Source organism: Halichoerus grypus, chromosome 15 (genome assembly GCF_964656455.1).
Source record: "Halichoerus grypus chromosome 15, mHalGry1.hap1.1, whole genome shotgun sequence".
NCBI classification, from domain to species: domain Eukaryota; kingdom Metazoa; phylum Chordata; class Mammalia; order Carnivora; family Phocidae; genus Halichoerus; species Halichoerus grypus.
The window spans coordinates 12,538,479-12,554,700 of NC_135726.1; the positions used below are offsets into that span (position 1 = coordinate 12,538,479).

The 16,222-nt window shown below is 57.2% G+C and overlaps 1 protein-coding gene and 1 non-coding gene across 3 annotated transcripts; both read right to left on the reverse strand.

Moving 5' to 3' along the window:
- Nucleotides 1-554: 554 nt before the first annotated feature.
- Nucleotides 555-13,788, reverse strand: LOC118533058 (uncharacterized). Of its 2 annotated transcripts, XR_013444122.1 has the most exons (4): nt 9,489-9,735; nt 8,740-8,802; nt 7,821-8,589; nt 555-7,544 (listed from the first exon to the last, which is right to left on the reverse strand). It is a non-coding gene; the product is annotated as an uncharacterized LOC118533058 (transcript). The 2 variants fall into 2 exon arrangements; XR_013444123.1 differs by lacking the exons at nt 8,740-8,802; nt 9,489-9,735 and adding an exon at nt 13,672-13,788.
- Nucleotides 13,789-14,051: 263 nt separating this feature from the next.
- On the reverse strand, nt 14,052-15,379 carry EXOSC6 (exosome component 6). The gene has a single exon (XM_078062532.1). The coding sequence runs from the start codon at nt 15,322-15,324 to the stop codon at nt 14,506-14,508; it is 819 nt and encodes a 272-aa protein (XP_077918658.1). The 5' UTR covers nt 15,325-15,379; the 3' UTR covers nt 14,052-14,505.
- Between the last annotated feature and the right edge of the window lie 843 nt (nt 15,380-16,222).

Below are 16,222 nucleotides of genomic sequence, written 5' to 3' on the forward strand. Positions count from 1 at the left end.
TTAAAATGAGCAAAGGCAGGGGCGCCTGGGTGGCTCAGTTGGTTAAGCGGCTGCTTTCGGCTCGGGTCATGATCCCAGGGTCCTGGGATCGAGCCCCGCATCGGGCTCCCTGCTTTGCGGGGGGCCCGCTTCTCCCTCTCCCTCTGCCTGCCTCTCTGCCTACTTGTTCTCTCTATCTCTCTGTCAAATAAATAAATAAAATCTTTAAAAAAAATAAATAAATAAATAAAATGAGCAAAGGCAGGGCGCCTGGGTGGCTCAGTCGGTTAAGCGACTGCCTTCGGCTCAGGTCATGATCCCGGAGTCCCGGGATCGAGTCCCGCATCGGGCTCCCTGCTCAGCGGGGAGTCTGCTTCTCCCTCTGACCCTCCCCCCTCTCATACTCTATCTCATTCTCTCTCTCAAATAAATAAATAAAATCTTTAAAAAAATAAATAAATAAATAAAAATAAAATGAGCAAAGGCAGTTCTCCAAAGGAGCTATACGAATGGCCAACAAGCACAAAATCACTAGTCATTAAGAAATCCACATCGAAACCACACTGAGACACCACTTCACACCCACTAGGACAGCTGTTATCAGAGAAACAGAGAATAACAATGTTGACGAGGACTTGGACCAGCTAGAACCCTTATGGGCTGCTGGTGGGAGCTTGAAATGGTGCAGCCACTCTGGAAAACAGTCTGCTGAGTCCTCAAAGAGTTCAGTGCAGCTACCATGTTACCCAGCAATTCCGCTCCTAGGTTTGTACCCGAGAGAACTGAGAACAAATACTCAAGTCCTTACACACAAAGTTCACAGCAGCATCATTCCCAACAGCAAAAAGGTGGAAACCAGCCAAATGCCCACCAGTGGATGAATGGATGTGCCACAGAATATTATTCAGCCATTAAAAGGAACGAAGAATGGATATGCGCTCCAAGGTGGATGAACCTTGAAAACGTTATTGTAAGTGAAAGAAGCTAGTCACAAGGGGTCACATATGGTACGATTCCATTCAGATGAAATACTCAGAATAGGTAAACCCACAGAAACAAAACACATGCTGGTGTTTGCCAGGGGACGGCAGGAGAACGGGGAGTAACTGCTCAATGGGTCTGGGTTTTATTTGGGAACAAAAATGTTTTGGAACTTAGCGGTGGTGGTCTCACAACATGGTGAATGTACTCAATGCCACCAAATGGGTTACCTCCATGTTATGCGAATTTCACCTCAATTAAAAAAAAGGGGGGGGCTGGTCACAGGATCCTGGGGAGAGTCAGAGAGCCAGGCCCCAAATTCTGCTGCAAAGTCAGGCCAGGTAGACACTCGCGCCACGGCTGCCGGGTACTGGAGTCCCCTCTGTGGCAACCCCACCTTGGCCTTGAGAACTACGGCTGGCAATCCCGTGCCCTTCTGAGCCCGGACACCAGCTTCGCATCCAGCTGCACGCAGCCTCCCCCGTCAGTCGTCCTGGCACGGAGGCCTTTCCCTCACCCACGTGTTTCTCAATGCCATCTCGGGCTTTGTGAGTGCAGGTGGCAGTGACCATGTCCTACCTGAAAAGTCCACCCCAGCCTTCTCGTCCGGAGGCGAGGTGGCCGAATGCGGTGATTCTCCAAGTCCGTTTGCAGCCCGGCAGCACCGGCATCACCTGGGAACTTGGTAGAAAAGCAAATTCTCGGCCGCCCCCAACGGATTGAATGGGGAGGGTGAGGCCAGGGCTTGGGTTTTGGTTTTTTCAAACAAGATCTCCAGCTACTTGAGACGCAGGCTCTTCAGACGCAAGAACCACTGGCAGAGGTGGAGAGTTTGAGCCTAAAGTCAGAACACCTGAATTTCAGGACAGGTTCTGCCACTTACCGCGTTCCTTTGGGCAAGTTACTTAACAAGGAGACCAGTCACCCCAGTCTGCCTGGAACTGTCTGGGTCTTAGCACTCCATGTTCTACATGCTGGGAAACCCCTCAGTCCCAGGTCGCCCTAAGACATCTCTCTGCCTCACGTTCTCCTGTAAAATGAGGATAATTGGGGCCCCTGGGTGGTTCACTGGGTTAAAGCATCTGCCCTTGACTCAGGTCAAGACCTCAGGGTCCTGGGATCGAGCCCCACATTGAGCCCCACGTCGGGGCTCCCTGCTCAGCGGGGAGCCTGCTTCTCCCTGTCCCTCTGCCCCTCCCCCCGCTTCTGCTCTCGCTCTCTCTCAAATAAATACATACATTTCTTTAAAAAATTTTTTTAAAATGAGAATCATGAACCGAGTTGGTACACTAAAGTGTCTGGACCAGAGCCCGAAACCAGTAAACATGGATGAACATCAGCTCAGTTGAGCTCATGCCCTAATTTTTTCGATTCCTTCATCCACAGAACACCATCTAAACCTTACTTGCTAAGTAAATTTGTGAAATAAGTATTAAGTGCTTAAAACTGTGCCTGGTGGGTAGTAAATGCTCAGTTAAGTCTTAGGCTCATTTTTCTTCTTCTTCACTATTAGCTTAGGTTATGCGGCCACAATTAAGTCCAAGTTTCAAGCAACCATCTGAGCAAACAATCAAAACCATCCCAGCTACTCAGACTGGCCCCACGGAATCCGAAGTATCAATACATTCAACCCCATTTCACATTCTTCCTACCCCCATCCTCCAACCTCAGAATCCGTCCCCTGATCACTTTGCCAGGTTTTTGCCAATATAAATTAGCAAAATCCCTCGGTTCTTTTGGTGATTCAATATCCTCCTTCTGGATTTGAAGTCATCAGCCCCCTGGGGCCTGCAAGGGTCTGACTTGTTATTTCGGTCCAGAGAAAACAAGGGGTGGTGGGAGAGAGCTCACAAGGGGACTCCTTCACTGCAAGTCATTAGGGGGTGTATTGTTTAAGGAAATGCTAGCTGGTGGCCCACTAACCGTGAGGGAGGGCAAGTGAGAGAGGGCAAGAAGCTCCACCTAGATATGCACCCAGGGAAGGGGTATGGGTTTGGCAAGTATGCCTCCAGGGTGTTCAGAACGATCAAGAGATCAAGAGGTAGCTGCTGCTGGCAAGGGAGGCTGGGGGCAGGGGAGCACCTAAGTCTTCCACCTTCCCAAAGAGCCCCGTTCTGATGGCCTCTGCCCTCCACTCTCCATTCTTTCCCAGTTAGAGACCAGGCAAGGGTATGAGGCCACCTGACGGTGTCAGTTCCTAGCCATTGATCAAGCTGTTAAGATTGGTTTTCTCACTCTCTCATCCTTGTAGCTGCAAGATATAAAAATTCCCTGGTTTTCTAACCATGCCTTGAGCAGAGAATTTGGGCTCTGAGCTTGTCTTTTTTTTTTTTTTTTAAGATTTCATTTATTTATTCATGAGAGAGAGAGAGAGGCAGAGGGAGAAGCAGGCTCCCAAGGAGCGGGGAGCCCAATGCGGGACTCGATCCCAGGACCCTGAGATCATGACCTGAGCCGAAGGCAGACGCTTAACCATCTGAGCCACCCAGGCGCCCTTTTTTTTTATTATTTGACAGAGAGAGAGAGAGAGAGAGAGCACAAGTAGGCAGCGCGGCAGGCAGAGGGAGAGGGAGAAGCAGGCTCCCCGCCGAGCAGGGAGCCCGATGCGGGGCTCGATCCCAGGACCCTGGAATCATGACCTGAGCCAAAGGCAGACGCTTAATGACTGAGCCACCCAGGCGCCCCTGAGCTTGTCTTTCTTTCCTTCAAGCTGTGTGGTGCCATTAGCACAACCCTCTGACCAGCAGCCCCTGACTTTGGGGTCATCTGTATCCTCTTCTATGTCAGGAGCCACCAGATCCCCAAAGCCCTGCCTTTGAGGGACGCTTTGTTCTGGGGGACCGCAGGATTAAGTGTCTCACCATGGCATGCCATGGGCTGCCAGTATCCTGTCCCTTAATGCTAGCAGGATTTTCACCGTCCTCTGGCCACTACCCAGCCTTAGATCGCCCCCGTTTCCCCCTGGGCTTCTCGCTCCTTCCATGCAGGAGTCCTATTTTGTATCAATAAGGTTCTTGTTTTAAGCAACAGAAACTGATCCTGGTGACTCTACACAGAAAAGGAATTTGCCAAAGAGACTGGTGAGTTCCCAGGAGCTCTGGGAAAGGCCAGAGGATCAGGCCTGGAAGGCACCTCACTGCCCCTGCCGCAGACAGACGCCACAGTCAACGTCACCAACGTGGGATGGGGCTGGAGGTAGCTGCTGCCGTTGTCACCATCACCTGCTGGGACGAGCTGCGTCACACTGACCGCTCAAATTCCAAGTGAGGCCCATGGGTCTGATGGCAGGAGCCACGTAGTGTGCCCAGGCCCTAGGGGCAAGGAAGGCGAGGAAAGGGAGGCAGAAAGGGGCATTTTCAGCTCTTTTCCTGGGAGGCAGTTTCTGTCTCCAAGCTAGGGGATACCTGTAACACAGGAAGGGGGCTCAGATGTGAAGTGGCCGAAAAGAATGACTCGTGTCCACTGCAAGAAGCCACCTGGTACATCCAGGACCCCGGCCTGCAGTGCTGCCCTCGTCAGCCCAAGCCCTCACCAGGTTCTCGCCCCCTTTTGGAGTGGGGAATGGAGCCATCCGGCGCCAAGACATCGCAGCCCGGAGGTGCTCCCTGAACCAGACTCTGCTTCCAGCTGATCCCCTGGGCACCTTCAAGTAAGTCCTCTGACTTTTTGGAACACGGTAGTGGTTGCAAGGCAGGGGCCGGAGATCCCATTGCTCCTCTCAGCTTGCTCTCCACCTGACCCCGGATACAGTCGGATGGGGGTACCAACAGCATCTGCCCTGCAAAGCTGCCATGACGGTTGAGATGATGGGTGTGAGGTCTGCAGCACAAGGTCCAGGAGATTGTTGGAGTTCAGTCACTGCTGGCTGCTGCTTGCGATATATTTTAGTGCTGGGGATGATACAATGACCCTGTCCTTTCTTCCTGGGAGCTCTATGAAAATCAGTGAACTACTTTGCATGTTTGATTAATTCAGGACGGACACATCTGGGAGTCAGCTCGGGGGAACTCTGAAGATCAGCTGTCCAATATATCCACCCCCTTCTGCTTCTCTCCTCTGTCCTTATTCTAGTCCTTCCATCCACTTGGTCTGTCTTCTGCTTTCTTCCCACCTGACTGCTGATGTTCCCTGTCCTTGTGTCATCTGCTGTCATTCATTATGCCTGTCTGTGTTTCACGAATCAGGCACTCACAGCCTGGGGGAACGCAAGAGGGCGTGTCCCTTTGTGAGAGATGAATATGGAGCACAGACCTCCACCTGTTTCCAGCGCTTGGCCCCTGTAATAGTTAATTTTATGTTTCAATTTGGGCCACAAGGTGGCCAGAGATTTGGCCAAATATTATTTTGTGTGAGTCTGTGAAAGTGTTTTCGGATGAAACATTTGAAGGGGCTAAGTAAAGCAGACTGCCCTCCCCAATGTGGGTGGGCCTCATCCAATCAGTTGAAGGCTTGAATAGAATAGAAAGGTTTACCTTCCCAAGAGTAAGAGGGAACTCTTCCTGCCTGACTGCCATTGGACTGGGACATCCGTTTTTTTTGTTTTGTTCTGTTTTGTTTTTCCTGCCTTCAGACTTGAACTGAAGCTTTGGCTCTTCCTCGGTCTCAGACCTGCTGGTCTTTGGACTGGAACTATGCCATCGGCTCTCATGGGTCTGGTTTGCTGACTGCAGATCTTGAGATTTGTCAGCCTCCATAATCGTGTGAGCCAATTCCTTATAATAAATCTCTTTCGGTATATGCCTCCTACTGGTTCTGTTTCTCTGGAGAATCTTGATTAATTCCCCTGAGTGGAGGTGGGGCTCAGCCATGCACCCAGGCTTGTCTACTCTGGGCTGAAGGTGGCAGGTGCCCAGGAAGATGCCCATTACACATCAGACAAGGTTTGCCATTGAGGGTGAACTTCCCAGATACTCCACTAGCCCCCTTGTGATAATTAGCCCATGACTGGCAATCTAGGGGCCATAAATGGTTTTTCCCACTTGACCCTTCCATCTTGGGCACAGTAGGCATTTCTATGTGCCCATGCCCTGTGTGGTATACATCGGTGTGATTTTCTGTCCCCTTTGGATATTGCAAATGTGAAGGTGACCACAGGTATAAAGATATGCCAAAGGAAAAGACGCAGAAAGCCAGGCAAGAAGGAAGTGCGGGCATTTACCTTGGCACACGGTCATTTGTGTGATGTGTCCTTGAGGGGATGAATCAGGACCACCAATGGAAGAGAAAGTCCAAGGTGACAAACTGCCAACTTCCTCCCAATTAAACACTCGGTCTGGATTGTCAATGCCTCGGGGACACTGTCGCCAGTCTCCTATTCCTCCCAGAAAGCAAGCAAGCAGGTGCTGAGTGCTCTCGGCGCTTGTATGGCATGAAGTCTTGAGGATGGGAAAAGGAGAAGGCTCACATTCGTTACCGTCTTGGCAGCCACGGTGGACCACGGATGATGATCACAGATTGAGGAAGAAAGGGGGTGGGGTCAGGGAGGGGCCCTGAAGTCACAAGCGAAACTCTGGGGTCTGATCCAAATCCCAAACAAAAAATGGAATGATTTAATGGGCTTCCATCCACGTATCCCGCAGACATCAACGGGTGCCTGCTGAGTGCCAGGCCCTGAGCACCGAGGGGGGGTCCGGGGTGAACAGAAGCCCCTCCCTCTGCCATGGGCGCAGTGCTGCCCTCTCCAGTGCCGAACACTAGAGGAGAGGAGCCCAGAAACGAGAAGATCTGCCGTGACAGGTGCACAGAGGCCGCCTCGCTGGACGTCTCAGCCCTCCCCTGCATGGGTTCAGCGGACTCTTGCCCCCCCCACTGAGAGAGGGCAGGGGGGTGTCCATCCCCAGCCCCGGCCAGCTGCGGGCTTTGCTTCTCACTCAGAGCTGCCCTGGCCAGCTCCGCCACGGCCGCCCCCGGGGCTTGGCCCACAGGCAGCTGGGGCGCGTGGGCCAGCAGCAGGCAGGCAAGTGGGCAGGCAGACGGGCAGCAGGAGGACATTCGAGCATTGACTCTGGCCAGGGCTAGGGGTCCCCTCAGAGGACACGGAGATCACGAATATTCTCCCTCCTGCCTTTTGACGGTACCACCCCCAATTCCAGGCCACGGGCGAGGGGGCTGATTCCCATTGTGGGTTCGGGGTGTGAAGGAGGCCAGGCGGGGCTGCCCACTGACCGGGGCCATGCTCTGCCGCGCTGCCTCTTACAGAGCAGTACCCACGGCCTCGGAGCGGCGGAGCAGGGAAGGGCCAGCCTGGAAGCCAGTGGGGCCCGTGGGCACCTGGGCCCTTCCTCTGCACCCCTCCCTCCGTCCTCTCAGGCTCTGCCCTGCTCTCCTGTTCTCTCTTCAGACTTCGACATGGCTGGAGAGCCCAGGCCAGGCCCAGCCCAGCCGGGCCAGAAGAGACATCAGGGCACAGCCATCTCCTGGTGAGTCTGTCCAGGGCTGCCCGCAGCCTGCCGGGGAGGGAGGCTGGTGGCTGGCTTGTCCGACGCTCTGGGTTTCCCTGAGATGGAACAAGATCCCCAGGAGACCAGCTCAGACTACTCACTGTGGCATCTGGAAGTCTCTTCTCCCTTGGCCTCAAGTTTTGTCTGTAAACTGAGAGAGATGACCCAGTTCATTCCCAGGGCCCTGGTCACTGATGTCACCCAGCACCACCCTGCTGACAGAAACCGGGGCCCTACCTCCCACCTGGGGCCAGGTCCTCCCCGGGAAGCCCCACCTGCGTGGTGCCTGGGGGCTTCTTCCAGCTAGAGATGTTTGGGAAGTAGCAAATGGGAACTTGCCTGGATGAAATCTTGCCCCTAACTTGGGAAGCTTAAAGAAAATGTTAGGAACTCTTGAAACGTTTTCAGAAAGGAGCTCACCAAATTCTGCCAGCCAACATGCCATCTTCACAGACGTAAGGACGGCGCGTCCCCTGAGCCGGGCATCTGTGGTGGCCTCGCTCAGCTCCTGGCCCCCCTGCGGGCACTCGGGTGGTCTCCACCTTGCGGTGGAGGCGGCGGTAGGGCAGGTGTTTGCTGTGAGGAACCACACTGTGTAAATGCCCTGTGCTGAAGGTTCTGGTTGCTTTTGGGTTTGCCTCGTCTTCCCGGAAGGGAGATGGCAGGGCTGAGCTGGGGGCTGCTCCGAGCAGTCTCTGCACCTTCAGCTTGACCTTGACACAGATGAGGTCCAATCTCCCTGCCGGCACCTGCCTGAGGGTGTGTGTCACCCTGTGAGTGTGCCAGGGTGGGTGGCTTTGCCACTGCTTTTGTTCTGGGCTGAAGAGCAGCTGTCTGCTCCTGGGTAGCGCTCGGTTCTTTAACCTGGTGTTTCTTCAGTGACGCAGAGCTGCCTACGCGGTCTGCTGGTTTGCCGCGTGTCTCGTGGGAGACTCTAGGGGTTTTGTAATGATCTGGCCCAGGGGACTCCAGGAGGGAGGATGAAGCCCTTTGTGGGGGGGCGGGGGGCGCCGGAGCCGCCTGGGTCTGGGGCAGCAGTGGGTGGGCGGCGGTGGCCGTGGCTCGAGCCCTCAGGATGGTGCCCAGAGGAAGGGCAGGGTGGCGATGGGGTTCTGGTGGCCGCTGAACTGCTGAATGACGTCTCCGTAAGAACGGGTCCAGTCCAGGCCTCAAAATGGAAGTTTTCAACCTGAAGGGAAAGGTGTGTGGTGAAAGACTTGCCCCAAGTCTCCTCCCCCTGCCCCTGGCCCTCAGGACACTTGAGGTGGCTTGAGCTCTGCCCACAACACCATTCTAAAGCTGCGTCCTGTTTCTCTTTTCGTGGGGAGCTCCGACTTACCGACCGTAACCATTAGCCCAGACCAGGGACCAGATGCAGCCGTGCAGCCATGGGCGCAGGCGGCTGCCCCCTGGGGGGGAAGAGGCAAGGCCACAGGATCAGCGCCCAGGCTTCAGCCCTGGCTGATGACAGAGGGGTGGGGTGGGGTGAGGGGCCCCCTTCCTCAGGCCCAGAGGGACTCTGCCTGCAGCAAGCACCGCTGTAGGGTGCATGGGGCCTGAGACCCAACTCCCAAACCCATCCCAGCCCATCTCAACTCGGGCAGCTCTCAAGTCTGTGCTAAACGGTCAGTGAAGTAACATTCCTGTACCATTCATTCACTCCTGGCTGCTTCAAAAAGTCATTTTAGGAAAAAATGCAAGGGAAGGTGGGGAAAAAAAAAAAAAGCGAAGTGTCTGCATTGGCCGGGAATGGAACGCGGGCCTCCCGCGTGGCAGGCGAGAATTCTCCCACTGAACCACCAAAGCTACGCATTAGAAAGGTTTGCCACAGAGACCCAGGTGGTCTAGCAGCCGCCAGCTCCGCGTCTGCTCTCTGTCGAGGTTTCGGGCCCGTCGGTGGGGGACAGGTGGGGGAACGCGCCGGACAATCTAAGGGGACCCAGACCAGTGAGAATTTTCTCTGAGCAGTCGCACCCTGCTGGGACGCGTCAGCTTCAGGCCTGTCCTAGCCCCTAAGCCCCCGCCCGCTAGTTCCCGGCCCCCAGGAGGCTGCCCGTTTCGGCACCGCGCCGGGGACCCCCCCCCCACGCCCTTACCGCGACCCCCGGGGGCTGGGTACGCAATGTCCCCGCGCTCCGCCGTCACGCTTTCCTTTCTCCAAGGACGCGCCTCCCACCCGCGGAATCAGCATCCCTGCGGCTTCCAGGCCGCCCCTCCAGACCTCCTGAAGCCAGAAAGCGGGGGCGGGAGCGGGGGTGGCCGGAACTCGCACCCGCGGGCCTGGGCGCGGGGGAACCAGGATGAAGGGGAAGGGGTCCCCCGAACGTCCTCCATTCAGACCCAGTGTCCCTATAGACCTCGCCCCTCGTGGGCTGGGCCTGAGATGGGGGCGTGGCCGCACAGCACCCGAAAGTTGTTTTAGAAACTGTGCTGCCCCCCGCACGCATCCCCTCCCGTCCCCCTCATTACCCCTCCAGCCCCAGGCGTAGGGGGCGCCTGAAGCTTCTGCAGCTGTGTCCCCACAGAGCCTCGCTGCCCAGGCCGGGACCCACCAGTTCCCTCCCCGGAGATGCAGGGCAGAGGAGAGAAGGGGCAGAGGCCAGGCAGAGAGAGTCTGGGACCTCCTAAACTCCTCCTGTCCCCGCAGGCCTGGAGCAAAGAGGAAGGTGGCCTGGCCACAGCCCTCACCCTGCCTGGCTGGGCAGCATCCTGGCGATCCCCACGCAAGGATTAAAGGCTCTCACACCCCCACCGTGGCTTTAGGCCCCGACTTAACTCTTCCCTTTCATGCTTTGCCAGACTAAGATCCAGAACGTCAGCTGTTCCTGGGTCAGGCAGAGGAAACTTTGGAGGGCCCCTATCTGGCTGGCCAAAAGGCTGTAGGCAATTGTCCCCCTCCTGTCACCTGGAGCCACCTGGAAAGTGCCCCTTCTCAGAGGCCAGACATGGGGAAGCTGTGGTCTCCCAAAGTGGCCTTGGTTAAGTCCTTCAGGGCTCTTCTAATGGAGAATCCTGGGGTTCTAAGGAAAAGTTGCATGCCTGAAGTTTCTTCACGTTGAACTGCGGTCTAGGCAAGGACTCTGGCCATGGAGAGTGACCCTTCTCCATTTGTCTCTGTTGCAGCAGGAGTAACTATGACCTGGACTATAAGCTGTACAGGGAAGATGTCCCCTACGGGTAGGTGGATCTTACTCCTCCGTCCTCTGGGTAAACAGGTGGAGCTACTTGGCCTGACTCCCTCTCTGTCCTGTCCCAGTAGGGTGTATGAATACCCAAGGATCCCTCCACTCATCAATCGCGTGCCTGTTAAGATCCGGAGGACCCAGGTAGGCTTGGGGGTCAAGAGCAGCTTCAGTGCCCACAAGGGTGCCAGGAAGAGCCACCTGCCCCAAGAGCAAATAAAGCGTGAGTGAGGGGGCACAGCCCTTACCTACAGGGCTAGGGAAGAGCTGGGCAAACCTTAGCAGTGAGGGCAGGCCGGGGAGCCCTCTGCCCCCCGGGCCTGGTGGGACACCAGCTCTGGCCCCTCTCCAAACAGTCCAGACTGAGGAGCTGCACTCCATCAGGGGCGAGCTAAGCCAGATCAAAGCCCAGGTGGACCGTCTGTTGGAGAATCTGGAGCACATGGACCAGCAGAGGGACCAGCTTCCAGGTCGAACACCTCCAATTGTGGGCCCACATTCCCAGTGAGCTCCAGCTTTCCCCCCTGCTGAGGGTGCCAGGGCACCTGGGGGCTTTCCGTCTGCAGAGCTCCTTCCTGCCCTCCCTTCACCCTCTCCCTCTAGTTGTTCCACTGGCTTGGAGACCCTGTGGCTTCTAGGTTGTTCTGTGAGCCCCACCCACCCACCCACTCAGCAGCTATCTGGAGGCAGAACAGTGTCCCAGCCCCTCCCCATCTTGTCCTCTCAAGCCCTGGGCACCCTTGATCAGTGCTGGGCACCAAGTGGCCTGAGATCAGCTGGGGCCTCAAAACCTGGCCATTAACTGGTGACTCCCCCTGCACAGGGTCAGAGGACAGTGAAGAAACCAGGGGCCCAGGGAGTAAGGGTTCCTCATGCAGAATCACTGAACTCCAGCAGGAGCCCAGGGGCCAGAGGGCCCATCCCGAAGCAGACAGCTCTGAGGACAGCACGACCCAGAGGAGGCAGTGAGTGGCCTGGTGCCTCCCCTCATCCTCACCCTCCTTGCATTTGGCTCCTTGCGGCCTCCCTGTGAGCAAGGGAGAGCCTCAGGTCCGTGCAGGAACCCACAGCGGTGGCTGAAGGGAGACATGTGACATCTACCCCATACAATCCCCAGAAGATGGGCCCTGCACTACTTTTTATCCTCTCGCCACTGGCTGGATGAGCTCAGGGGACTAGGGGCTTGTTCTGGCTTAAAATACCATCTCCTGGAAGCTGGGAGGTGGACTTCGAGCAGTGCAGAATGGCCCCAGACCCCTTGCCTGAGGCCCCAGAACCGGTTAAAACCCATTTCTGCCTTTTTCCTGCCCTGCCCCATCTTGTCAGGTACCATGCTCCCTGGGGAGGAGCCCTACCTGCCCTACCATATCCTCCTCCCTTATTGGTGCTCCCTGCGGCAGGCCAAGCCCCACGTTTGTTTGGGCCATCTCTGCGAGGTCCGGGATGCTGAGGGGCTGGCAGTAATGAGTCTTCCTTCCTCCACTTGTCCGGCTCTGCCCCCTGGACTGCTGGGCTCTGGAGGGCCCTTACTGCTGCCCGGGCCTGAGTCACATCTGGGAGAAGACCACGCTACATGAAGGGAATGCTTTGGTGGTTCTGGATTCCCAGGCCTCAGGAACAATCTAGAGTAGCACCGAGCTGCCAAAGCTGCTGAGAAAGGGATGTGGGGTTGAGGGAAGAGGTTAGCAGGCAGGCCTCCGTTTCCTAGCCATCCCATACCTCTCAGCTCTCCTGGCCAGAGTCCTGCTTCCATTTTTCCTACAGGGGAAGAATCCGGCATTGGATCCGGAGGGCAGCTGGTAGAAGGGTGGAAGCCCTCCAGGCTCCTTCCCAGGTGGCTCCCTTCCTTGCCTCGTGTGGGTTTCTGAAGGCCTCCCGGAGGTGACTGTGCAACCAGAGGCACCCATTCTGGAATGAGTGCAGTGAAAGCAGAGGCAAGGCTCAGCGAGACCAGCCAGGAAGCCTCCCCGTAACGGTGGCTTTTGCTTTGGAGGTCGTATTTCCAGATAGGGGCTGGGAGGGAGGCCGGCAGCTGCCTAGCACAAGCTCACCATCCTCATGAAGCCAAGGCCGTCTTGCAAGAGGCAGCGCCCAGGCCCCCTTTGGGTGCACGTCAGCCCCTGGGGACTGCAGGTACCGCTCTGGCTGCTCTTCCCCGCCCCCCCCCACCCCAGGCCCTGCCAGTTCTGAGTGTGGAGCGTCCTGCAGTGGCCAGCCCAGCTTTCTCCAGCCACAGTGGTGCCCAGGAAACACTCATGTGCCTACAGTGCCCCTTCCAGTCTGAAACTGAGCTTTAAGCTCCTCAGTGTGTGCCCTACATAACCCCTTTGGTTCCAGACTCCCCATCCACCCTAAAAAGCTATCCTTCAGAATAAGGCTATCAATTTTATGTCCATTTCTATCTTGTCTCTGGCTGCTGTGATACTATGTATTTCAGATCTGCTCTGGAAATTATGCCAAAGGGAGAAAAATAAAATTTGTGTTTCTCTTCCCCGGTCAGGGGTTCTTGGTGTAGTCTCCAAGCCTCATTCTGGTCCTAGGGCTGCCTCAGACCAGGCCTTCCTGGAGAAGCTGAGTCACACACATTCAGAAGCTCCTAACTAAGCCAGGGCACACAGAGGGGACCAGGCTGCCTGCCTTCTTCCAATTCAGACCTGAGCACAAACTCACAGGGCTCAGGAGCCACACAGGAAAGGTTCCACTCTTGTGGCCACTCAGGCCAGCTCTGCTGTATGTATAATGGTCAGGCTGCATCTCGTTTCCCAACATCCAGAAGCTCTTACTCCTGGAAGTTCATCTGCACCCTTCCAGAAGCCAAGACTGGAAAGGGGAGCCAAATAATAAAGCCAGCCTGATGGGGCGCTTGGGTGGCTCAGTCAGTCAGGCATCCATCCGACTTGATTTTTGGCTCAGGTCCTGATCTCAGGGTCATGAGATCAAGCCCTGCATCAGGCTCTGTGCTCAGCATGGAGTCTGTGTGGGATTCTCTCTCTCTTCCTCCCCACCGCTGTCCCCCACACATGCACTCTCTCTAAACAAATAAATCTTAAAAAAAAAAAAAAAAGCCAGCCTGGAACCCCACTTCTTACCAGCAGTGGAGGAGGCCTCTAGCTTCCACCCAGAGCCAAACCCCTTCCAGCTACCCAACCCTGAGCTGTGGTCTTGCCCAGCACCAAACCAGAGACTAGAGTGCTCCTCGGCCCATACAGCCCTCCATACTCTTGTCACACCTCACCAGTGGCCAACTCTGGTACTCAAGGGGCAGCTTCTCCTCCTTCCAGGCACATTCCCCCACACCAGCCCCTGCACCTCCTTCCGTTTCAGCCGGTCTCTTCTGCTTATGTCGGTCTAAGGAACAGGACACATTCAAGGCAATGCTGTCCCAAGCCCTCGACCCCAGGGGTCCACTACTCAGTGCAGATGTCTTGCTCCTTTAAATTCACTGCCGAGAAGAACGACAATAGAAAACTTTTCCAGATAAAAGGAGTTTGTTTTAGCTCAGATATAAATGAGTAGGCACAGCCCCTTGTCCATTCTCTCAAGAGCAGACCAATTACATAGAAGGGAGTCACTAGCTGGCCTGCATAGGGTCCATCCCTTACAAGACAAAAGCTCCAAGTCCCGTTTTCCAGGCGAGGCCAGCTGAAAAGTCCTTTCCAACTTGGGAGTCAGGCCGCATTCGCAAGTTTCTTTGGGTCGTAGCTGGGAAGCACCAACTCAAATAGAAAAGTTTCTTTAACGGAAGTCTCTCAAAAACTGTTCCAACACAGCTGTCCAGTGCATTAGCTCTGTGCACGCCTCCTCGGACCCTGTCCAGCCCTCCGAATTCTCAGCTCCGTGCAGTCTGGATGCTGACGGCACGGGTCTTTTAGGGGACGGCGGCAGCTCGGCCCTCCGCGTCCGTCGTTGCTCAGGCTTCTGGTTCAGGACGGCGCGGCGGCGCCCCTCCGGCGGGCAGCCCGCACCAAGCACTGCTGCAGGACGGGGTAGAGGCGCTGGCAGCCCTCCAGGCCCAGGCGCACCGCCTCGGCCCAGCTCTCGGTCGGGCCGCCCTCTCCGCTGCCCAGCAGCCCGGCCACCTGGTTGAGCACAGGCATGAGCGCCACCGTGAGGCCGGCGGCGGCGTGCTCCTCCTCGAGTCGCGTGGGGTCCAGCAGCCAGGTGGGCGCCGGCTCCGGGGTGCGGCTCAGGCCGCAGCCCACCACCAGGTCGTACATCTCGACGCCCGCGTCGGCCAGGGCGAGCGCGGCGGCCGTGAGCGCGGCGGCCAGCGCCGAGCCGCCGTCCTCGAGCAGCAGCGCCGACACCTCGAGCTGCGCGCGCGGGTAGCGGCCCAGGCGCACCGCCGGCTCGAGCGCCTCCTGCAGGGCCAGCGCCAGCTCGCGCTCCTCCCCCCCGCCCGGGGGCGCGCGGCGCCGGCGGCCGGAGAAGGGCGCGCGGCGGAAGTCGCAGAGCAGGCGGCCGCGCAGCGCGGCCGGGGCCTCGCCGCCCGCTCCGGCCGGGCCGCCACCGCGCTCGCTGCCCTCGGCCTGCCGCGGGCCGGACACGGCACACAGCACCTTGGTGCCTCCCGCCTCCAGGTAGGCCGAGCCCTTGGCCTGGCTCAGCAGCCCTGCGCGCGCGTACACGGGCCGCAGCCGCGTCGGGTCGCGGGCGGCGGGCGCCTCATCCTTGTCGGCCGCGTACAGCTGCGGCGGCTGCGACTCCTCGGGCCCGCGGATGCGGCGGTGATCCCCGGGCATGGCGGCGCCTGGCGTGCGAGCCGCTTCCGCCCGCCGACCCGGCCTCCGCGCGGGTTCTTCCGCTCGCTTAAAGCCGCGCGCCCGCGCGAGGGCTGTCGGGATAGCGGCAGGCGGCGCCGCACCGCCCCCTGCCGTCCTGGAGGGAGAATAGCGAGCGCAGCCGAGCCCCGGGGCCGCAGCAAGGACTCTTGGGATCTCGATGGATGATGGATGGACGGCCTGGGCGGCCTGCACAAGTGGGAGCTGGGCCGGCCTGGCTAACCTCTAGCCTCTCGGGCCAGAGCAATCCCAGGCCGTATGTCTTTGTCCTTTCACTTGTGTAGGTTGTAATTATTTTAATTTTGCACTTATATGTGTGATTTTCTCATACATGTTCCCCTCTGCCTTCCCCCAAGAAGGCAATGGCCTTTTGTCTTCCTGCCATCATCAGTGCCCTGGCTGGCGTAATGCTTGTTGATGGATGAAACGGCCTCTCTGCTGCACTGGATTGTGTATTCTTTGTACCCCTGGGGGTCCTCACCTGGCATGTGTTTGTTGAAGCCAGGTCCTCAGCACCCTCCCCCTGCATGCTTCTCTCACTGCAAGCCGGGACAGTCCCTCACCCCCAGGCTGGTGACAGCTAGCCTCTGCGGCTTCTCCCAGCACAGACCCACTTTCCCCCTCCTTCCGAGTCAGCGGCACCGAGTGAACCTGGGCCCCACAGCCACCTCTTGTACCCAGCAAACGTGAAATCAGCCAGAGCCAGCACAAGCAAGCAGTACCTTTAAACCTCCCCCACACAGGGTTTTCAAACCCAGCTGTCTTCAGATCTGAATGAAGGACTCAGGACCAGGCAGGTCCCAAACCTCACCCTTCATCTTCGGGTCAGGAAGCCAGGAATGATGGGTCAAAGGGGTAC

Excerpts from the sequence above, each read along its gene's own strand:
- EXOSC6 (XM_078062532.1), bottom strand. The coding sequence starts at position 15,324 with ATGCCCGGGGATCACCGCCGCATCCGCGGGCCCGAGGAGTCGCAGCCG.